Source organism: Seriola dumerili, unplaced genomic scaffold, assembly GCF_002260705.1.
Source record: "Seriola dumerili isolate Sdu_G_001 unplaced genomic scaffold, Sdu_1.0 BDQW01000073.1, whole genome shotgun sequence".
Classification (NCBI taxonomy): Eukaryota; Metazoa; Chordata; class Actinopteri; order Carangiformes; family Carangidae; genus Seriola; species Seriola dumerili.
In genome coordinates, this window is record NW_019174328.1 from 7428120 (window position 1) to 7452158 (window position 24039).

A 24039-nucleotide genomic window follows, 5' to 3' on the forward strand; every position below is an offset into this window, starting at 1 on the left:
CTTTGATTGGAATTGATTGTTTTTGAGCAATGTCATGCTTGATCTAAAAGATCGCTGCTTAATGCTTCACCTAAGGAAGGGGTTAATATGTCCAGAGACCGTTGCCTCAGACAAACCTACAGGCATGTTATAGTTTAATATATATCTGATGAATTGAATGGCTTTAAAAACTTAGAGCTGCCGTTTACATGAGGAGCAGAATCTAAGTAAATTTCCTGCAGTTCAGCATCCCCCGATTCAACATGTTCTTCTGAGCTAATAGACAAAATAAAAGAGGCTACCCCTGAAAAAAAAAGCATCATGGCATTGTTTCATAGAGGCTTTTTTCATCCTGAAATAAAGCCAGAGTTTTCTCCTCCCACTGTTGCTGTAATGCCCCCCTGCTCCCTTGATGGCAAGGCAGGGTAGACTGCATGCTGTGGTATGCCCTCAGTAGAAATTTGTGAATGTGTAGGAGCATTATTGCAATTTTGTACTTAATTGGACGCTTTTCTTTGCCACATCTAGCTGAAGTCTCATCCCCCTGATTGGTTAAATCAAAGGTTATAGAAGCCATATGTTTGTGTTGTCCATTTCTTTTTTTTCTTTTTTTTTTTTGGATGGTCACTGAATAAACCTTTTTCAGGTTCACTTAAGTTTTCTGTTCAGGGTGAGGATTGGTGGCCCTCTCGCCACTCCCATTTATGTCTCAAGAAAACAAAAAAAGGTCTCAGAGCCAAACATTTTCACTCTGAACTGCTGTAGATCACCTCTGCAGAGGGGAAGCACAACGACATGACGTGCCTGCACACAGACTCGTGTGTCAACAGTTGGATGAGTCCCACTGAGGAGATCCTTGTGTTTAACTGCAGATGTTTTTATTGAAATGCATGATTTTAGATCAAATCAGAAGTTAGCCATGCAGATCTCAAAGCAGGATTTGGTCTGATCTGTTACTGTGTGCGTTGGTGTGTGCGTTATCTCCAAGGGAAATGGTGCCTTTTGGATGATTAATGATTTAAATGATATAGACAATATATCAGTTTGGTAAAAAGCAGAGATAGGATCATCAAGAAAGTTAAGCTCTTAATTGGAATGACGCCTCATATAAAGGAAGGTTAAATTTGAATGTTTGGAAGTGGAAATTGATCCTGCTGTGTGTGCGTGCGTGCGTGTGTGTGTGAACGTGTGTTTAATGAATCCATGTATTGACCAGTGGTGAGGGCACTGGGGGCAAAGTTCAAATCCCCATATTCATGAGCACTTTGCCCCTAATCCCTGTCAATAGTGGCAAAAATCAATCCCGCCCTCATCCCACTTCATAGCTGTCATTAGCTTTAAATTCATTTTTCCCTCACTCTCACACACCACGACACACACACACACACACAGGTGACAGTGAAAACGATGTTAACTTGGAGACGTACTGTGAGAGGTGAGAGAGTTGAGGCCTGTCAGCAGTCCAATCCTCCCCTCTGCTGTTTCTACACAACACTTCTCCCCATCATCACCTCATACTTTTTTTTTTTTTATCATGCCATCCACCGTTTATTGCCTTTATTTTTCTCTCGCTTTTATTTTTTAAAAATGAAATATATCAAATATAGGGAAACTTTATTATAAAGAGGGTGTTGCATGAATGTATGTTTACATGGGAAATTATGTAAAAATAAAAAAAGATGATTTATCAAAAAAAAGGAAAAAAAAAACACAACAACCTGCAAAGATAATTTAAGAACGTTGTTCGTAGAGATTCCTAGTTATAAAGGGCAGTGGACAGGGCTGCGTCTTTACAACCTGCCTTGTCAAATCTGACTTGATCCCAGCCAACCAACTGCTCAAACCCCATCAAACCCCAGTCCCATCTTCACCTTATTTACTCCCATAAACCCGCCATTTATACTCCCCAATAAATGGAAAAACACCCTCCATCCTCGGTGCACCTATAAAGGAGGCTTTATGACCTCTTGACCTCAGTTACTATGGTCCTGGATCCAAAGGAAAGTCCTGAGTCTGAAGGAAAAGTGTCAGGCGCACTCTGTTAACTTATCGGGGAACACCTCCCATTCTCGTCCCCCCTCTCATTTCATCCACCCTCACCCTTTTTCTCCAAAATTGCATTATTATTCTATGGTTTGAATGTGTGTTATGTTTTGAATATCTTGTTTGTGTGTACTTACAATAAGACATGTTTAAAATGCCTAAAGAGTGAAGCAGAATATAGGATTGAAATGAACTTGTACTCCATTCTGACCTCTTATTTTATTTTATTTTATTTTTCTTGTCTTTTTTTTTTTCTTTTCCTCTGTTGACATATGATGCTGTAATGTTGGCAAAAAAGAAAAATGTAAAATCCTGTATCATTTATGAAATATGTATAAAAGAGAAATGTAATTCAATTATCAATAAAATCCTTATCCAGTTTTTGGAGCCGGTGGTCCAGTAGCATTTTTTTTTTTTTTTTTTCCTCAAAGTGAAGACTTGGTGATTAATGGACATATTCCAGATATTTACAAGGACCAGCTTTTCAAGGTCTTGACCGCCTCCTCTCCTCTCCTTGGCCTCCAGCTCTGCCTGCACAGGACATCCTATGAGATAGACCAGTGGGGATAAACTGTGTGTATACAGTAGATACATGAAGCAACACATGGTTATGATGGTCTTTTGAAACTGCATATTAGTCTGAAAATTCCAAGTTTATAAAGCGACAATAGAAAAATAAAAGGCTATAATCATTTCCTTAAAATCTTATTAAGTATTTGGTCATAAAGTAAAGCATTGGACAAATTAAAATTTTGACCTAATGACGGCACTTAATGAAATTGCAATTCATCAACATCTGTTCCAAATTTCATAACACAGTAGTTGTTGAGACGTTTCACTAAATGCCTCATGGTGGCGCTAAAGGAAAAGTACAGAAATCACCAACAATGATTAGGCTTCAGCCTCTGGGAACAATGAAAGCTTAGTCCAATCCACTTAGTAGTCATTGAGATATGTCTGGACCAATAATACCACCCATATGTCACTCAGAAAAACGAACCTACCAGTATCCTTTAACCTGATGCTGTAACACTTTTCACAGCAGTGAAATTACCAAAACCAACGCGGTAAACACAGTAAATATAACTGGAAAGTTTAGTCAAAAGTCCAAACTCTGAAAACTCTCTTAAGATGAAATTTAGAAGAAAGTTGAACAAAAGAGAGAAGTGAGGAAACTATTAAAAATAAAGAATTACACATACTGTACAACTTCCCTCTACACAGCGTGGTTATGCAGAAGTGTAATAAAGTGCTGATTGAATCTGCCTGTGCCGTAGAGACTTGCAGCCAGGAGGCCTAACAGTGTCTTATTTCCAGGGGTAATCACAAAAGAAGAATGGCATGTTCCACCTCATTTATTCTAACAGCCTTGAGGATTAATGCTTCCATTGCTTCAATTACATATAAGCAATAAAAACTGCAAGCATGAGGTTAGTTTGGGCAGCTTCTAAATGAAAAGGGCCAAGCTTTAGACGTTTCCTGGCCTCTACTGGTGAGTAAGTAATGAGCTAAATGAGAACATAGTCACTCTACTGGCACAGTGTCGCTGAGGGGTCTCTGTCTGTTCTCAGGTAAATCCTAAGTGTGCAAACCCAGCCGTCGCCTCCAAGGGAAGGATGTTCCGACACGACACTGCTACAGATTAATCAGATTGGTTTAAAGCTGCTGGAGATTACATAATTGGTTGTATTTCATTGCCCTTTAAATCAGGAAGGGTGAGAGAAAGACTACATAGATATGTAAAAGTATCATAAACCCCAACCACACTGTTTCTCAGCATGTTTTGCTGGAATAGTTTGGGGTAGTTTACGGTCATGTGTGGGGAGATGGAGGGAGGAGGATGTGAGGACTGCTCAGGCTGAAACAATGGGAGGATGGTCGTCTTACTGGATTTAGGGAGAAGAAGGTCAGGGGATCAAGGTGAGAAAGAGACATGACAATATGACGTATACAGATAAGAGGTGCCTATTAAAGACGGACCTCTCCTAAAGATGAACCAGAAGAGCTACACAGATACACACCTTACACATACGCACTGAGCTAGGATTTATCTTTCATCCAACTGTGAAAAAACATATCATGATTTTTTTGGTGATCACAGGTCTGCTGCAGGAGATCCTTGGGGTTGCAGGTGAAGGTGAGTGTAACATTTCTCATGTTGTTTACACCCAAAACAAGCAGGTATCTCCTGCACTAAGATTCAGATTTGCATTACTGTTCAGCAATGAGTCTGTATCTTATCTGTGTTTATGGTGATTTTTTTGTTTGTTGTTGTTGTTGTACTTTAGATGAAAGGATAAAACAGCCATATTATTGATGAATTATGATGAATTGTGCAATTCTTGGGGACTATTTTGCCTTGCGGATTAATACACATTTGGTTGAGTATTTACGGCAGCAAGATAAGTAGCCTATGTGGGATTGAAAATAAACTGCAACGCCCATGTTCATCTTAATGAAGTAACATATCAGCCAGTGCAACGGTATGTCTCATTGATGTGTTTTAATGGTGTCTGGACAATCATGGGGGTCTGTGGCACAGAATTTTAAGATACCTATATTAGACTCTAGATAAACAGGAAGTACTTGTTTGTAGAATCAGTTCATTGTTGGTTCTGTTGTTTCCATAGGATTCATTAAAGATAAGAAAAGAATATCGCCAGCTTTATTCTTTAACATAAAATATTTATTAAGAGGAACAATAAGGTTGGACGTTGTTAAGTGTGGGTCTTCATCTTCATCTGTATAGATAACATGCAGGAGGCTGACTCGGGTCAGGTGCAGCTCCACGTTCCCTTAATGGCCATATTAAGTTATTTGAGCCCCATTTGGAAGATTTAACGCTTCCATTAACATACAACTGCATGAGTCAGCTCCGTCCTCTGCCCCCTCTGTGCTGCTCGAGCTGGAACACAGTCGGTCAGTGGTACGTCTCAGGCCCCATGCACAGGCCATGGATTGATCCTCCTCCTTTAACTGTAGCCGCAGGTTGTGACAAGATGGACGGTCCATTAGTGGATGGGGGGAGAAAATGATGTGTGTGGTGACATCATTTATGGACTACAAAATGAGTCCCTACTCACATTTTCATAGCTTCACAGAGCCAAAGTGGAGTCTTTTAATTTTTCTTACCATACCTTGGAGTGCATGGTTGTGTGTGTTGTGTGTAATCATGTCTACTTGTGATATCAGTTATGAGGAGAGGAATGGTTATTGTCAACCTTGGCCTCTATTAGATGTCACACAGAAAATTATTTTCATTCAAGATATGGACGGGAAAGCGTAAACATGGATATTTTTATGTAGAGCAATCCAGCTAAATGGAAAGACCGCTGCACTGGTCATAGTGGTGTTTACTGCTCCAGTAAGGTGTGGCGTGCTGGTTGTCCTCTGTCATGTTTCCTGGCTCTGACCTGTCACTGAAGATGCTTTACTGCTGAGCTGATCAACCTCCTGCTGTTTCTTCATCACTGCTGATGCTCAGTGATTAACACTTACTGTCACTCTCGCCCACTTTGCCCACTCCCATCATCCCTCATGTCTTCTTCCTTTCTATTTGTTTTACATCTACCTCTTAATTACACTGTTGAGAGGGCATGATGAGGGGAGAGACTATTGATTGTGTTGCTGCACTTTGTTTACTCTGCTCGTTCAGTTGTTCTCCTGATTCGGCACAACTGGCTGCAGTGAGAAGAAGAGTCGCCACTGACAGAACTCATTGGATAAAGGGCCTTTTGTGGATGGCTTGTTGACTTTTAGTTCAATTAAAATTGACTCTGTGTTACAGTTTATCTTGAAGCTTTGCTTCATGGTAGCACATTTGCTCCAGTGACCAGTATAGATACAATCCATTGAACTAGGTTAAAGATTTTGTGCGTGTTTATGGGCTGAGAAGACATTTGGACCTTTCACAAAGTAACAATTGGTATCACCTTGAATCAACATCACTGCTAAAGCGTCATACCACTAAAATTACATTTTCTCACATCTAGTGGTATCTTGACATGCAGATAATTTTGGTTGCAGAGATTTCTGATTTCTCTGACGAAGACCAATGGCAGAGAGGTCTGGATTATTACTATATTTAATAATTGGATTTCACCTCTATTATATTGATTGATTGACTGTGGAGGATGAAATCTGAAAACCTGGAATGATAAAAGAAAACCTGTCCACATGGCTGCATAGAGGATAGAGTAAGCATAGAGGAAGTCAGCTATAATTCATATGTTTTCTTCTGATACTTTGATTGCAGTTCCCCTTTATCAGTGATGGAGAAAGTATTGAAATCTTTTGCTTAAAAGTAAAGTAAAAGTACAGTCTTAATCTGAAAAGTAACTGATAGTTACTGACTTTGACTGCCCTCTCAGACCCTATTCAAAGTCTTGTTCATTTTATCATCCCACCCACATGCCTCAGCCCTGGACCCGTGCTCTGCCTACATCAGCCTGAATGAACCCTGGAGGAACACAGACTACCATGTCAACCAGACGTCTGGTGTGCCCCTGTGTGACAGCCACATGTCTGGAGAATGGTACCGCTTCACTGGCATGGCCGGGGATGCCATGCCAACCTTCTGCGTGTCTGAGAATCACTGTGGCACCCACGCTCCTATCTGGCTCAACGGCAGCCACCCTCAGCCCCATGAAGGCATCGTCAGCCTGCCTGTGTGTGCCAGCTTCAATGACAACTGCTGCCACTGGAACGCCAGCATAGATGTGAAGGCCTGCGCTGGGGGATACTTTGTCTACCGTCTGCCAAGACCCTCAGTCTGCTTCCATGTTTACTGTGGCCGTGAGTGAGCATGTCTGATATGTAAAAAGTCTATTTAAAAAAAAAAAAAATCCTATAACTGATTTACTTTTCATTTCCATCTCTGTTGTTGTGTTAATATGTTCACGTGCATGTACGTTGCACAGATTTCTATGATATCTGTGATGAGGTGGACTGCACAGGTCCCAGATGTCCTGAGTCTGACTGTCACTGTGGACCTGGAACTGTGCTGGGACCAGACGGACAAACATGCCTGGGTGAGACAGACACAGAGGGAGGAAGAGAGGGGACAGATAAGTCATGCGACAGACAAAGATAAGAAAGAGAATGTGGAAGCCGGATAGGCTGGAAATGGTTTCTGGAAAACAATAACAAGCCAACACAGTCAGACTGGATTTGTTTTGACAAATACAGTCATATTTCTGGAGACATGTTTTTATGCTATTCTTAGTCAAACATCCATTATTTACTTGACTTAGAGGGATATTCAAAATATGGTGCAAGACAACAAAAGCCAATAGAATGAAGCCGTTTGTTTCTTTCCTCAGAAATTTTAACAGTATTTTTTACCCCTCCTACCTATCCATAACTATTTTAATCATTTTCCCATTAATTTAACGTCTTTCCAAGGTACCTTACTAGTTTTCACACTAGTGAATCACAGCACTGTGTGGTGTTATAGCTGACTAAATATGTGGGTATTTATAGTTTTAAAATCAAATGATACATTCTATTCCATTATTTACTCCATAATCTTTACATGTACCCCTTACAACTGCAGAAACATTGCTCGAGCGCACCATGACTCTGTGACTGCTGCTCTGGCCATATGATCTCATTTCTATAACTATATTCTGAGTGCTGTTGACAGGAGGAAACACAATTGTGTCTTGTATTTGCTGACTTCACTCAAGGTGGATATGTGTGTGTGTGTGTGTGTGTGTGTGTGTGTGTGTGTGTGTGTGTGTGTGTGTGTGTGTGTGTGTGTGTGTGGTATACTGCATGGTACACCTAATGATGGGTGACAGGCATGCAGTAGGAACCTAGCCAGCTTGAAAACTGCCATTATCTCATTATTCACCCATCAACCAAATCTGCCTTTCCCTGTCTCAGAAATGACTTCCTCATTTCTCCATCCTCACTCCCTCTCTTTCCTCACTCTCTTGCACGCTCATTTTTGTCTCTCTTTTTATTTCATCCATCATCATTTCTTTACCAGTCCCTTCTATATTATAAACTTAGATTTAAAGTCCTTTAAAGTTGATTTATCGTCCTCTTCGGCGAAGCTCTAAGTGAATTGCCTCGAGGTAATAACTCCACCCTTCTGCTACTCAGTCGATTAAAACAAGACTCATCTGATTATAATGTCTGACCCAGGTGTGCTGTGTATCCCATGTTCAGATGTGAATGAGTGTGAGAAGGCCAACGGTGGCTGTGCAGAGGTGTGTGTTAACACCAAAGGCTCCAGGCGCTGTGAGTGTGGGCCGGGCCGCGTGCTGGATGAAGATGGGCACAACTGCAGAGGTATAGCTATATATATATATATATATATATATATATAATTACTATAATATGAACACAGTTCTGGAGTGTCTGTCCTGAGATAATGAAACCATGAAACCACATGGTGTTCTCCATCTTTTCCTTTTCTCTGTGTTGCCTCGTGCAGAGATAGCAGGCTGTCACGCTAACAATGGAGGCTGCAGCCATGGCTGCTCCTCGCTGCTGGACTCCTATCAGTGCCACTGCCCAAGAGGACTGGAACTGGGAGAGGATAAACGAACATGTCAGGGTGTGTATTTGTATGTGTGTATGTGTATGTGTGTGAGATAAGGGTAGATACTGAGGATAGATAATCAATCAGACAGCAAGGCAAGCTGACACTCAGGTGCATGCTTGCATTAATCTGAAAAGATGCTCTAGATAGAAGAGATTTGACCAAAATGCATTTCTTCAGACCATAAAGATCCTCAATCATATTAGCAGTAGATAACAGGACTGGCTAGTTCTTTCCTACAGACCTTTTGGCTGGGAAATGAGACAATACTGGTGAAAACAATGTGTTACTTTCAGTCCATTTACCAGTGCCAACAGTCAAAATTTCAAATATGTTCAGTGTACTGTCACATAAAACAAAAAAAGCAGAAAATATTCACAATTGAGAAGCTGGAACCAGTAGATATTTGGCATATTTGCTCGAAAAGCTGCTTTAATAATGAATTGATTATAAAAACTGGTGCTAGTCAGTTTTTATTTTGATCAACTGTTCAATGAAATGACAAATAATTTCAGCTCTTTTCAAATTGCAGTAATGGAAAACAGAGAAAAGCAGCAAAGCACCAAATGCCAGAGGCTGGAACTGATAAACCTAGTACCTCGAAAAAAAGGACAATATTGACAAACTCAAATTCTTACATTATTTAGCCAAGTGTCAGGCTGATGAACAGATGATGTTTTTTTAAAAAAAATTCATATTGTGTTCAAGAATATTACCCACTCTTTCTTTACTGCCTCTCCATCTTGCTTTTACTGTTATTTTCCACATGCCCAGCCTCCATACAGATTGTGTGGTAAATTTATATCTAATCACACAGCTGTGGGATGCTTTTATGCTGTTATGCTGTTTCTATACTGTTTAGAGCCATTTTTCTTTCCTGCAGTGCCAGTCCAGTGTGACTCCAGCTCTATTACAGTGTCAGTTCCTAAGGACCTTGTAGGAGGACTGGAGCTCTTCCTGTCCAACTCGTCTTGTCGAGGCGTCTCCAATGGCACACACATCAACCTCAACTTCAGCCTCAAAACCTGCGGCACAGTGGTGGAGGTCAGAGTTACTGAGTTGAAAATTTTAGACTGAATGTGCACAGGGTTTAATCTCTGCGATGAGGGATTGGGGAAATTACTATATTAAAGTTGTGTGAGGTTGTCACTGAAAAAGCTATTAAAATAAAGTAAATGTTGACCCTCAGGTAACAGATGACAAGATTGTGGGAACCAACCTGGTGACAGGCCTCCCCAGGAGCAGCCCAGGTAGCAGCAGAGACTTGATAGTCCGCACCAGCAAGTTAGTGCTCCCAGTCACCTGTGAGTTCCCCAGGGAATACCACGTGTCAGACGGATACCAGGCGAGTCTGCGCAGCTCAGCCCTGGAGCTGGCGGGCCACAGTGAGGGAGTCTTCCCCTTCTTCCTGGAGCTCTTCAAGAACGCAGAGTTCTCAGAGCCCTACCGCACCCCGCCCCAGCTCCGCCTGCAGGACTCCCTGTTCTTCGGGGTGGAGCCCAAGGAGAGAGTGGAGGGCCTCTCTGCACTGGTGGAGAGCTGCTTCGCCACACCAGGCCCCAAAGCTGACCAGGCCCTCAAGTATTACCTCATCAAAGACGGGTGAATAGTTTGGAGGTTTTATCAGTTTTAAAGCCACATCTTGTGCTACTTGACACACCACACTTGAACCAGAGAACAGAACACACTTTTTAAATGAATAGGTTTCTGTTTCTTTCTTCTATTGGCAAATGATGTGATACAAAAGAAACTAAAGCTACGCTCAGTTCATCTACTACAGATTTGTTTAGTAAATAGATTTCATGCACTGTGGTTGACCAAAAAGAAAAAAAAAATGCTAGTATGCTAGTCATGCAAATAGATTTAGTTTTATTTGGCCCGGTTTTAAAATACCTGTCTCTGGTATTTCTGGTAGTAATGGTACAATGATAGTAACAGGAATTTAGTTTGGGACTCACAGCGCTGTCATTTTCATTGAAGAATAAAATCACTAGTAATGTGTTTATACTGTTAGTCTATTCACAGTACACACTGTCATCAGTTTTCACAGTGACATTTTTCTTTTTATTGGAAGTTGTTTCGATAAAAGTCCTTAACAGTGAAGTCGTACTACAAATACAAATATGATACGGGGAAACTATTTCTGGAGACAGGTGGTTAATACATTTTTCAAATATAATTTTTTACATAATATTTTATAACCCGAGCAAATAAAAACAAAATTGCGTGGTACTGTACCACCATAAGTGAGAAGGAAACTGCTTTTTTGTAATTTGGGTGAACTTACCCTTTAAAGAGCCTTGTTCATGCACTAAAAACTGCTGAATTCTGTCCTTTTAATATTTTATCATTTATACCAGAGCTGCATTTAGTCCAGCAACAGTAAGAGTTCTTATAATAAATGTTAGCTGGATCAGACCCAGCTGCTGTGTTTCCACGGCATCAGCTGCTTGACAGTTATAGGACAGGAAATCTCCAGTCCTTCAAGGAAATGTCAAATGAAAAATGCCACTGGCCTCGCGCTCTGATTAATGTGGAAAGAAAACAAGAATGTTTTAGGTCAAAAAATCGAAACACAGAACAGCCTTATTTTCTGGGGAACACTCCCTTTTGGCAAACCATTTCTTCACTGAATCCAGAGTAAGAGTCCTTGTTGCTGCTCTGTGGACACCAACAGAGCAGGGGCTATAATCTATTTTCACGATTTCCTATTAAAAATACAGCGGCGTTTCCGGGCCTTGGGGCAGCTAAACTTGACGAATTAGCTTGTTAGAAATAGATATGGATCACCGAATACTGTGTCAAGATATCGCCTGCACTTATGACTCTATTTCCCCTGTTTCACTTCCTATTCAGGTGCATCTCTGACGAAGCAGTGACACAGTACTCATCGAAGGACCAGCTCTCGAAGCACTACCAGGTCCCTGTGTTCAAGTTCATTGGCAAGGACAATCAAGTGAGTAAAAGAAGCATGCTGGGAGCCAGCTGGTGAGTGTGTGTGTGTGTGTGTAGCACTATAATGTAAAGACTGTATTCATGTGAATTAGCAGTGTCCTATGATGTTGATCTTCTCTATCTCTGCTTAAAATAGTTTTGTTTCCTCTGTTTACAGCAAGTGTTCCTCCACTGCCAGGTGTTAGTATGCGGGGCAGGAGACTCCCGCTGTGCTCAGCGTTGTCGAGGGCGTGTGCGACGCGAGGCTCGGACGAGTGAACCTCAGGAGCAGCACATAATAAGTGGAGGCCCCATCTTCATCCTGCCTTAGTTATGATGCTAAGAGCCAGAAAAAAAAAACCCCACTGAGAATAGGCCAGCAGCACAAGCCAGGATCACATTTACATTTTTCTTTATTTGGTATTTAAAATAGCAAACAAATGCAGGTATACACACACGGAGTAGTACATTGCGCTGTCCCACATATACACATATACATGCAGTTGCAGAGTAAACACACTCCTCTTTTTGCCAGTGCCAGTGTCTCTCGCTTTGCTGTAGATCAGTTGAATTCTGGTTAATGGATCCAAGTCTGTGCCACTTTGCCTGGCAGCACAATTTACTGACATTAAAGTGAATGACATTTCTATTAGAAATCATTCAGTGGGGCCACAGTTCATTTGTAACAACTACAGTATGAAGGATGTTTTTCTAGGTCACACTTTGAGGCATTTCTCAGGCTTGATTACAGCTTAAAGATTTAGTGGATTTATAAAAGTGGTTTATATTTCACACCATCACTGACTTGAAAAATACATGTGCAACATCCATAAATGTATTCTGACTCATTTGCTCAGTATAATCAATGGCTGTGGAACATGTCACACACTACAGTGTGGTGGGAAAGAGATATCAGTGCGCTGTGCCCGGAAATTATGCACTCGCTTCATCACTCTGACAATTAAACTAGAATTAATCATGTCAGTTAAACTGCAATTAGTCATGCATTTATTCATAAAAAAAACAAATAACTTACATCAAACGTTAACATAGTAGATATAATAGGCATTACATTTTACAATACACTGGCTTAAGGTTTGAACAGACTAGTTTGATAAATGTTAAATACCAGAACACAATGAACCGTGTGCGCAACAATGATTATCTTGTGTCTTTGTATCTAGAGAAAATTAATCCAACTACAATATCCTTCCCATCAGGCACTTTGTTTGGAGTCATAAAAATAATTTATGGTAATGGAGTTACAGAGGCCTAGAAATGGCCTAAAAATGAAATGAACTATGGAGAGTATAACATGCATGAGCAAGATTCTGCAAGACTCTGAAAGTCATATTCAGATATTGAATATTTGTTAGTAATGCCAACGAATAAAAAAGCTAAGAAACTGTTCATTTGCGTTCCCCATTTATGTCCCAGGCTCTGAATCTTGAGAGCGCTCTTGTGACGTATTTCCTCTTCGACAAAAAAGCCTATAAATATACAGTGTAATCTGTGAAAATACCCATGACCCTGTTATTTGTGTGTGAAAGTGTCCAGGAGTTGTCCAGTGTGCTCTGTGTCACAGCTCATCCCTCTCCTCTCCCTCGCAGACGCACGCTGCCCTCTGGCTGTTCATGTAAGGCCTGCATCCCAGAGTCCACACTGTGTTGTAGAGAGCGTCTGCCATCGACTCACAGGCTAAGAAGAGAAGACAGAGAGAGAGAGAGGAGGGAGGCAGAGCTACTTATCATTAATTCTTTTTGATAACTCACAAGTATGTGAGATGTTCCTGCTGGTGGACGTATTCATGCCACCCTATATATTTCAGTACACAGCCAAGAAAAGGGGAAAAGTAACTTTTCGCAAATATCTCACCTTGTACCTTTGACCCAAAGCCCAGGCTCTTCTTGAAGTCAGAGCAGATGTCATGCAGACAGGAGCGAAAGTTGGAGTCACAGTCGTACTTGCTTGTGCCGCAAGTGTCATAGCACACGTCAAGCTGGTTGCAGCACTCTGTCATCGCAGGGATCCCCAGGTCCATCTGTCAAAAAAAAAAGAGAACTGTGTTGTGTCAGTGCAGTTTATACTTATACAGACAATACTGCTATCGTTGTGGTTAGCGTCATTATATGGAGCTTAGGGATGAACAGTAGTTCTGGGCTGTTGGTGCTATGAACAGGCCACCTACAGCGGCATTCACCTGGAATCCCACCAGAGAGGAGCTGCAGCCGTTGGGCTCAGGGAGCTGGTAGCCCGGACGAGGCTGAGGAGCTTCTCCTGAGAAAACAAAAAAAAAACGTTCTATTTAATTCTTGAACCAACATGGAGGTACATTATCAAAGTGATGTCATCATGTGCTCCCAGTCAAGGATTCATATCTCTTGTTCTTGCGTGTATCATGTCACAGATAACATGTAACATCTGTTCTGATTGTGTAACTGTAGGTACAGCACATCTACCTCCCAGACTGATAAACAGATTGTATTCAGGTTTCAGTATCAGCAGCCTTAGGGCCATGTGCGTAATCTCAGATCAAGACATAAGTGCCTGATAAAGTGACAGCAGTAGAATTTATTGAATTTGAGAGTTAAAGTGTGCCTAGCAAACAAACACATAGTAACAGAAGGAATATTGGATGTGAACAGCATAATAATGATTTGAAAACACCCCTACAACAACTCGATCTAGCTGTGTGTGGGCCATTCCCACCTCCTGGACACCAAAGATTTGATGTTCTCAGTAACTTAACAGTAAGTTAATTCAAGAGATTCACTCTTACCATATCTGCAGCGGTACTGACACACACCATCGCGACCCCCCACCAGCTCCACCAGGGAGTCAAAGTATCCGTGCATAGTCTGGAAACTATTTCTAATTGAGTTAAGGCTCCAACTGTTATTATCTTCATTAGCCAAGGGTTTGTCCAGGGACTGGGTTGTCTCAACTGGTCTGATCTCATTCCCCTCTTCCTCCTCCTCAGAAGAAGAAAGTCGCTTCTGGGTGACAGCCTCTTCAGCAAGGGCTTCCATAGCAGGGATGTCACTGGCAGGCCTATCACTGTCTGTCCCTGGCTCTTCAGCCGTAGCACCATCGGCCACAAGGACATCCACTTCATGTTTGTCAGCTGCTGGGTTATCCACTGCAAGTATTTTAGCTAATACTTTGTCACCAAAAAGGGTATTAGCCACAGGCTCCTCAGCTGCAGGTGAATCACCTACATGGTCACCTTTAGCTGCATCTACGGCGACAGCTGCAACAACACCATCAGTAAGAGCAGCTGAGTTCACAGCATGGGCCTCCTCCTCCTCCTCCGTTGCTTGAGCCTGGTAGTGGCCTAAAGTGGCACACATGCCCGAGGACACATAGAGGAGGAGCAGGACCACTGTCCGAAGCAGCATGGTGTTGAACTGGCGACAATCCAAGCAGAGGAAGCTCTCCACAAGGCGAGGTGTTGTTAACAGGGTGAGAAGGGCTTAGACAGTGAGGGACAAAAACATACTGTGTTCCTACTGGCTCTGTCAGCCAGAAAGCAGACTTTGACCTCTGATTAAGTTCTAGCAGACAGCAAGGCACTCTCTCATGATGGGGGCAAAAGTCACCCTCATATCAATCCAAAGAAATCAAATTTAATTCCTCTAATCTTCTTATTCTCTGTGATTCTTGAGCACATTAAATGAGTCATTTCAATACAGTTTTATCTACAAAGCTATAATCGGATTTTTATGACTCAAAAGTCACATGTAACTTGAGCCTAGAGGAAAACCCTCTTCCTATTCACTTTAACACTCACCACATCGAATGCTGACATTTCAGCCTGTGACCTTTATCAAGATATCACAAACTTCAAACGATCTTCACTGTGTTTTGATAAAGGTCACACATTGGCACTTCAGCGCTGAACAAGTAGAGACAAACGAAGCATTATCCTATTCATTTGGCATGAGGTTGTTTTCAAAGTAAGTTCTAGTGCAGCCTTCAGTATGTACCACACAGAGCACTTATCTCATATGGGTCTGCTGCCCTCTTGTGGTTGAGCAGTAATGTGCTTCCAATGCTGTGGAAATTGATTTTTTTTTAGTGATCCTGACCAACAACTGAGGTCTGTTTACTCCTACTTGTGAATCATGTTATGGGATTTCAGGTTTTTTTTTTTTTAATCCTATGCCATAATCATTACACACAAATGAATACTGACTGCTATACAGGACACAACGTCCTGTAGCTATAAATGAGAGAAGGGCTTGTTATCCTCCTGATCTTCTTCATATTAACAAATACTAATTGGACTGCCCTGGGCCACTAAAACAACATATGTGAAGTGTCAAATTCACTGCTGTTCTTTAGCTGCAGGGGGACTGGAAACTGTGAAATCTGACATCTTCTAATATGAAACACCACATATGCATGTGATCACTGTGCCTGAAGCACTTTCATAATTTAAGGCCTGAGAATGTTGATGGTTATGCAACAAAAGTAAATGGAAATGTTCACTGCTAACAGCAGAACAAACTAACTAAAAGAAATTACTCACAGCTGTGTTTAAGTTCAGTTTTGAGGTATATGTTCTAGTTGTAAGTGAATATTTTCATCAGAGGCAAACTTTTTACTCCCGAGTTTTAATTTGACAGCTATGGTACTAGTAATTTAATACTAGTATAATAATAGGCCACAAAACACACGATCATCTTTTAAACTAGAATACATTGCTGCAGATTAAACTATCGTACCGTATATAAAGTAGGTAATATTAACTTCACATCAACTGACTACAACATCAAAATGCAGCTAAAATGCTGCATCAGTAACAACTGTTTGAATGCAGGACTTGTAATGGACTATTTTTACATTGTGCTACTGATGTTGGCGGTGATTTTAACATATGATCTACACTGTTACCTCTGTTAAAGAGACCTTCTCTATACTAAACATAAGGGCTATGACTAGGACATGGTAATCTCACAATTAAGTTGTTGCTGTTTGTCAAAGATGTGACTCTTTTAAATACTTGTCCTTTCATTTTATTGCACATTATCTAGCACATACTGTTTGACTTTGAAACAGCCATCTCGAGTAATGAGTCTCTGGTTTACTCGTTGAAGGAGCTATTCACTCTCTGTCTGCAGATCGCACCGTATTTCCTCCCACAATGTCCTAGTGGTAAAAACAGAGGAGAGCAGCAGTAAGTGAGAAAGAGTCACTTGGTTTCTATAAACTATAGCAAAGTCCTCTGATCAGTTGTGAAATACTACAAGTGCAATATTACATGTACCGTCTTATGGTCTTGTTCAATTTCTCTCTGTTCAGCACTATGTTGATTTTGTTTTCCAGATTCTTCAGGGAAAAGATATAGAGTACAAAACATGACCCTCTGTCACGTAGCAGGACAAGCATTTAAAATCTGTAATACTTTCACAAAAATGATGGTATGGCAGGAAAAAGGTCAAACTCCCTTGCCTTGTTGGTGGTCTTCAGACGCTCATTTAAGGCTATCAGTCTCACTGTCTCTGTCTGGAAGCAAACAGAAAAACAAGTTAAATAAAAACTGCAGCCATATGCAGTTTAAGCTACCACCAATCACACATCCTGCTTTAACTTTATTTCTGAAAGAGAACAAAGGCTCAGTGTGATGTAAATGTCACGCTGTGCTGTTCATAAACTTGTGTGGAATGGGGCAAAAAATATGGGAGGATAAGCAGTTCATCCCCCAGCACCGTCAGGTCTTTAATGCGTCTTTCAGTGGTGGTGGTCGTAACAGTGGACACCAGCTTCTCCTTAATCTCTTCTTCTAACTGTTGGATCTCCCTCCACATGTTCAACACCTGAAGCCTCTTGAATTGGACACTGTCGGTGTGGCCGATGGCAGTCCCGCTGTCCTGCAGCCCTGACAGAGATACATCTGTTCAAACAGGAGACGGGAGACAAGGAGACGAGCATGAATGCACTGTAGTGACTAATGATGTATCTGAAGATCCAAGAAAAGGTGAGTCGGGGGCAACTGGACTTGGTTGTAGATACATGAAGACGTTTCACCTCTTATCCAAGAGGCTTCTTCTGTTCTGTACTTGTACATTCACACCCCTGGAGGCATCATAAAGTCACAGCTGACTCACCGATACTACAAAACTCTCTTTATGCCTGTTGGCATGACAAAGTGATTATTTGTTCAGTCTGTCCACAGACTGAACAAATGTGCTGTTGCCCTGCAGGATAGTACAGCAAATGCTTAGATGTGGTTTACCAATGATCAGATATACCAATGTAGTCTTGAGACTTACTCTTCATGTCACTGTCCTCTGGGCCTGTGATAGCTGGAACATTCTGTAATTCATTTTGGACTCTAAGGTTAAAAAAGAACAAATAATGCTTAATAAGAACACAATGTATAATTATATAATTTTTTGGGGAGACAGATGCTTGCAGTACCGTTTATTCTCCTTTAGAGCTCTTCTGGCCTCCTGCTCCAGCCTGCAAACCTCTTCTTCAGCATCTTCCACCTCCTTTTCCCTTAGTTTGCCAATGCTGAGATCTTCAAGGGAAGTATTCTGTGACTGTAACACAACAACAACAACAACAACAACAACATATTAACACTTTTATTGTTTCCCACATATGCAAAACATGCAAAAGAGGAACTCTTGAAAAGACATTATTACTATCCATCCTGAGTTCAGTTCCTAAAATTTCCATGAGAATGAATGACAGGCCCTGTGATAAGTGTTACCTTTAATCCAATGATGTCATGACTAATATTATCCTTTTAGAAGATACTATTTGCTGTCTTTCATAATCAGCCATTACGCTGTGCTTGCAGTCAGTCAGCTGACACATACAGAAAGGAATCAATGTCTCTGACAGCAATTGAGGCCAGAAAGTCACATCCATGTCTCAGGTCTTCTTCTGCTCATTATTATCTAAATCCATATTGATTACATTACATGCCGTTTGCTTTACCATGTCAGGTAGAGGTGACTGGGAAGCCATCATGTGGTTGACGTACAAATCATACTCAGTCTGGAAGACACAAAAGACATTTATCACCAACACGACTGCAGGGTACAGATGTTGTGAATAAAGTGTTAACAGATAATACAGTTTTTCCATGTTGCTATAATATTTTAGCAATAAAAATATTAAAATTATTAAATTAAATGTACATTGTATGTTTGTGTCCTCATAAAAAATAATCAAAAGTGCTAATTTATAATAGCAAGATTCTGGCTGCATGATAATGTGAACCTCACAGTCTACTCATAACAGCAAACTGTTTCATTTAATTTCAGTTTTGTTCATATGCAAAGTGCACAAACAAAACTTGCATGACCCTAAGATATTTCTTATGAATGAGCAGTAATGGAACCATTGCCCTCTGATGACCTGCTTCCTGACGTATCATGACCAGGGTCCAGTGGTTGCTCTACTTCCGCTTGCTACACGAGGGATTCACTCTCTCTTGGCTCTAATACGTCTGACGGCACATGCTAAAAATGTGCTAGTGGGTACAGAGGAAATGGAAAAACCTTAATTTCCCTCAGGATGCGTCCAAATACTGGCGAGCTTTCACATACATCATCAAAGACGTCACTGAACACCGCAAGGCGGTCTCTGCTGGGCCAGTTCTGCACTGACAGCTTCTTCAGCTCCTGGATGTGACAGGAACACACACACAGTGTTAGCAAGTGAAGATGTGCGTAAGAGTCTGTGCGTGTCTTTATTCATGCACCTTCTGCAAGAGTGTTGAGAAGGCATTTCAGAATTACCATCTTTGAAGAAATTGACATTTTAGTAAGTCTGAAAATTAAAAAAAAAAGGTGCAATTATAAAACTAGTTGTGTGATGTCATGGTTTATGTGACCAGCCTCACCTTTTCTAGTTTCCTCTCATGCTTTTCAGCAACATTTATTCTCGCCCAGAGGTTGTGCTTGGCTGTGAACTGCCTACCTAACCACTGATTTGTCTTTAGCTGGTCTTCATTATTCAGTCTTTTCTGGGCAGAATGGCTTGAGCAAAATTGCTGTTTCCCCTCCGCATCAGATGAAAGGTTAACTTTCTTCTGGGAAAAAGCTCTCGGCTGGAAAGGCAAAGAGTTTGATGAACAATGAACTATCTTAGGTAAACTTATAACACCACTTCTGTCTGCATGTGGTGAGTGATCAGTAGCCTGGTCTTGTCTTGACTCAGAGACTTCAGACGCTTCTAAAGCAGCACTGGCGGTGAGCTCAGAGGGAGACTCTTTCATTGCTTTCTTCTTTACATAGGTCAGTGCCTTTGTTTGTCTCTGCTGGAGTGTCAGAGGGTTTGGGGTTTCTTCTTGGCTCTGAGACATTTTCCAGAAAGACTGCTTTGTGTCCATCTTAGGCTGACCCTGATCCAGACTGTGGGGCCCCAGATGACCTGAGGAGTAGGTCAGGATATCAGCCTTCTGACCAGCTTCAGCAGCCAGAAGCAGTCTGCGGATGTCGCTCCCAAAGCACCCAGGGTTTTGCTTACCGCTGCTGGACATGGCTACAAGGGCGCAAAACATATTATTATGAAATTTGTTAAAAGACACACGAGTGATACTGTCAAATGATACTCAGCTCACCTCAAGTACAAGACATTTCCTATATTAGACCATGCACCAGACCTGAGGTGTTACCATTACATAAAATATTACATTTCTATGAACTGCATTTACTGATATATAGCTTTTATCCAAAACAATTACATGACATGGTGGGTAAGAATGAAATGATGGATATGAATTGTCTTTCCTAACAATAAAAATTTGTAAAAAAAAAACAAACAAACAAAAAACCCCAAAAAACTACTACTACTATTTTTAACTTATTATAGTAAGGATAAAAAGTCATTTTATTATAAAGCATAAAAAGTCATAGTATAGTATGGTATAAATATCATAGTATAATAAGGCATAAATACCATAGGATAGTAAGGCATAAAAACATCATAGTATAGTAAGGCATAAAACATCATAGTGTAATAAGGCATAGAAAAGGTCATAGTATAGTAAGGCATAAAAGCCATAGTTTACTAAGGCATAAAAAAAGTAATGGTTTAGTAAGGCATAAAAAATCACAGCATAGTATGTCAAAAAAACGCCATAGTATAGCAAGGCATAAAAAGGGCATAGTATAGTAAGGCATTTGTGTAACTGTGTACGGTGTCCTTGAGTGCCAAGAAAGGCGCCTTTAAATAAAATGTATTATTATTATTATTATTAAAAATGCCATAGTATATTAAAGCATAAAAGTCACCGTATAGTAACTAAAGTATACTAAGGCATTAAAATGTTAAAAAAAAAAAAAGAAAAAGAAAAAAGAAAATAGTACAGTGAGGCATAAAAACCTCATATATATTAATTCATATTTGTGAATCCAATGCTCAAACCAAATTAGGAGGGCTTCCACAATCGTGACGCATTAAGCCAAGTGCTTAGGATATTTTCTTTTACGTAACTTAAATATTTTGTTAATACGCACCTGAAGCACGTGAACAAAGAAGACACACAGAAACTCAAAATAATAACCTCACCTGTTTGGTAATTGTACTTTAGTGCGGAATAATGACAGAAAACAAACTTTTTTCATGTCCACAACAGTCTTGGTTGCTAGGAGACTGAAACGCGTAATGCTTGCGTTGCGTTCAGTGTCTTGTTAATAATCGTACCCATGAGATTTCAGGTGCAAGATCTCATTTGTACCTCTCATTTGGAGGTAAATAAGTGGTGTTAAAAATATGTTGCATGCAGACGTGATAGCCTACATTGTGCTGCGCAGGTTTAAGAAAGCAGGTTTACAGAAAGGCATGCCTTGAAAAAAATCAGGGATTGGCTTGTTAATCTCCCAGCTAACTCACATGTAAAACAGTTGTGGGGAATTCATAAAATGATTTAAATGATGAAAGTACATTTTTATGTGGCTTAATTAATTGAAAGATTGAATGATTCAGTCCTTGTTTCAGAGTTTATTTTGAAATCCAAATTTTAGTCGTGTGTTGTATCACTAACTGATAAACTACTGGTTTCATTTCACTGTTTTACTTCCTTTTTCTTGGAAACTGAATGCCAAATCCCAGTTCATTTGAGCCTACCCCCTCCACTGTATTTTGCTGCCCTATGTTGATCATTATGCATTGAGGGACAAAAAAAAAAATGGAGCTGATCTCAACTACTTGGAGAATAAAACACTGAATCACTCACCAGGGTTGATCATTATTATCGCCGCTTCTTAATTCTTCTTTCTCTTGGACTACCAGTCAGCAAGTCAGCAAACTCATCATTGTTTCTGTTGATGATGTCAATGTCATCTGAGTTCATCTGATCAGGGTAACTCCAGCTTTTGTTTGCTTAAACCTTAAAAAGGTTTAAGCTCATTATCAAAATTGTCATGTTATACAATGAACCCATCTAGATATTTGCCAGTCATTTGACTTTACTGGGCATGGGATCCAGAAACAACACAATGTGACAGGGTTGAAAAATGGTTTCTAACACTGCAAATGTGCTCTATAAATTTTTTAACATGGAAAACAATAGACTCCAGCAAATACCGCTTGTTTCCCCATGTTTTCTCAGTTTGTGATACTCAAATGTTTCCTTCAGTCTACCACAAATCCTTGCACACAGTAACCAAATTACCAGATAAACCGTGTAAACATTGGTTGTTGGGGGAATCTGGTTACTGCAAAAACTCCTGTAAATGCTTCAATCAAACTATTATCTTAATCTGGTTAGTCAGAATAATTGGGTTATTGTGTGCAAGTAAACAGTGAGTGTAGCCTATACTGCAAAAGAGAGGGAAGGGGAGAAGGGGAGTGAAACTCAGGCCTCAGGGCTGGAATGGCCAGAATAGGAAAGCACCCAGATGGCAAAGCTGAGCATGAGGGAAGCTACAGTGTAACATGTTATGCTTCATTGAAACAAGTTTTCAGTATTCAGTATTCAGTCTGCATCCATTTGCATTCTTGTGTTGTCCATTAACATTTAAGGTAATGTTAAAAAATAGGAATGCAGTGGAGGATGCTTGAAAATCTGAAGTGTTTACTTGCCAGCTGAGCTTGTATTGCTGATGACAACAACATTTCCAGTTTTAGATTTCAAAAAAGACAAGTCGTAGATTACTCATTGTCTCTCTCTCTGTATTCATGACCACTATATATCAAAAATGCATAATTGTAATGAAAAAAAAAAACTCAAATTAGGGAACCCTGAGCAAAGAAAATAGAAAAAAAAGAAACACAATGTGATGTGTCATCCTTCATCCCCTTTTTACTCCTTTCAAATGAGTTTAAATTTTAAAAAACCTCAGTGTCGGTTGCCAGCTGTTTAGCACTGTAGTGGAGCTGTAGTAGTGGGCAGCCATATTGTAGGAATAAGTAGGTGTCATTGTTTGTCTGCGAGATAACAACTGAGGAAGATTAAACTGTCTGACAGGACCATCTGCACCTTGTGCAACAAATTAGTTCACAGATGATATTACATATTGAAAGACGATAACACCTCTATTTCTACACTGTTACACAATTTTAAGGTGTTTCATCTTGTCAATCAACTGAGTCAAATATTCCAACACCAAGAGAATCCAGACATAAAATGCATCATAAATTGAACTAAATGAAAGTCTTATTTTTACTGTATTTGCTGTGATCAAAGGATGGAACATGACAGTGGGAATGGCTCAAAATTTGAAGGAGAAGTACCACGTCAGTAATAAGTTGATGAATAAAAAGAGTTAACAGACTAGAAAAAGTGATTTTAAGATAAGGTAAGAGGGGTGAAATGTACGACTACACATGCAAAAACAAACTCATACCTCATGTACCATATACTCTATATAAATTGCTAATAATGCAGTTTAGAAATGGGGCCAAATGTCATTGTCATGTTACAAATGTCTTAAATGATTTTACATTATTGTATAGTTTTAAAATGGGGTGGAGCTGATTCTGCATGCACAGTCTGAGTCCTCTCAGCTTGTCCAATACAAAATGAAGGGAAGATATTCTCACCATTACCAGTCATTGTGAAGGTCCCATTTTTTATTCATATTTTGACTATCAAAAAAAAATTGCAGAAAGAAATGACATTGACATATCTCTGGGATAATGAAACCAACATAACGTAATGTTAACCAATCAGGAGTGATGCATCCTCACCCAACACTGTCACTGACTCTGCAGCTCTATCAATAAAACAATATGCATTAAATATGCATTAAATAAATGCAAATAAATAGGCAGCTCAGACATGAAATAAAGAATGATCTGGAACACAGAATTTTTTTTCAGGTATTTAATAAAAGTCATTTGGGCTACTGCTCTTACATTTACAGTTGAGACATTCCTCAATTATTCTGGGTAACAGTAACATGTCTAGACCGTTTTGTTTATCTTGATGTTTACTTTGTACAAAACAAAAAGGCCAACATTATTTTTCTTTGTATAAAAAATATAAGTTAATTTAAATTTAACTCTAATTAAGAAAATAACAATAGTAATAAGAGCAATAATAATAATCATCAATAATAATAATAATG

At 40.1% G+C, this 24039-nt stretch overlaps 3 protein-coding genes across 5 annotated transcripts; 1 reads left to right on the forward strand and 2 right to left on the reverse strand.

Moving 5' to 3' along the window:
* The first annotated feature begins 3836 nt into the window (after nt 1-3836).
* On the forward strand, nt 3837-12916 carry oit3 (oncoprotein induced transcript 3). The gene is made up of 10 exons (XM_022744015.1): nt 3837-3864; nt 4124-4159; nt 6442-6816; nt 6942-7052; nt 8197-8319; nt 8465-8587; nt 9456-9616; nt 9762-10174; nt 11429-11528; nt 11685-12916. Exons 1-10 carry the CDS (start codon nt 3837-3839, stop codon nt 11835-11837), a joined length of 1623 nt encoding a protein of 540 aa, XP_022599736.1. The 3' UTR covers nt 11838-12916.
* A 98-nt stretch (nt 12917-13014) lies between these two features.
* On the reverse strand, nt 13015-15063 carry LOC111220656 (group XIIB secretory phospholipase A2-like protein). Of its 2 annotated transcripts, none has more exons than XM_022743822.1 (4): nt 14286-15063; nt 13707-13783; nt 13382-13547; nt 13015-13204 (listed from the first exon to the last, which is right to left on the reverse strand). In XM_022743822.1, the coding sequence occupies exons 1-4, from the start codon at nt 14902-14904 to the stop codon at nt 13086-13088; spliced, it is 981 nt and encodes a 326-aa protein (XP_022599543.1). In that variant the 5' UTR covers nt 14905-15063; the 3' UTR covers nt 13015-13085. The 2 variants fall into 2 exon arrangements, with proteins under 2 accessions (XP_022599543.1, XP_022599542.1); XM_022743821.1 differs by having other exon boundaries at nt 13695-13783.
* Nucleotides 15064-16516: 1453 nt separating this feature from the next.
* Nucleotides 16517-21098, reverse strand: cunh6orf118 (chromosome unknown C6orf118 homolog). 2 transcript variants are annotated; one of them, XM_022743921.1, is made up of 10 exons: nt 21038-21098; nt 19368-20008; nt 19024-19146; nt 18458-18517; nt 17930-18054; nt 17782-17843; nt 17218-17402; nt 16961-17014; nt 16776-16837; nt 16517-16657 (listed from the first exon to the last, which is right to left on the reverse strand). In XM_022743921.1, exons 2-10 carry the CDS (start codon nt 20004-20006, stop codon nt 16609-16611), a joined length of 1359 nt encoding a protein of 452 aa, XP_022599642.1. In that variant the 5' UTR covers nt 20007-20008; nt 21038-21098; the 3' UTR covers nt 16517-16608. The 2 variants fall into 2 exon arrangements, with proteins under 2 accessions (XP_022599642.1, XP_022599641.1); XM_022743920.1 differs by lacking the exon at nt 21038-21098 and having other exon boundaries at nt 19368-20037.
* Nucleotides 21099-24039: the final 2941 nt, after the last annotated feature.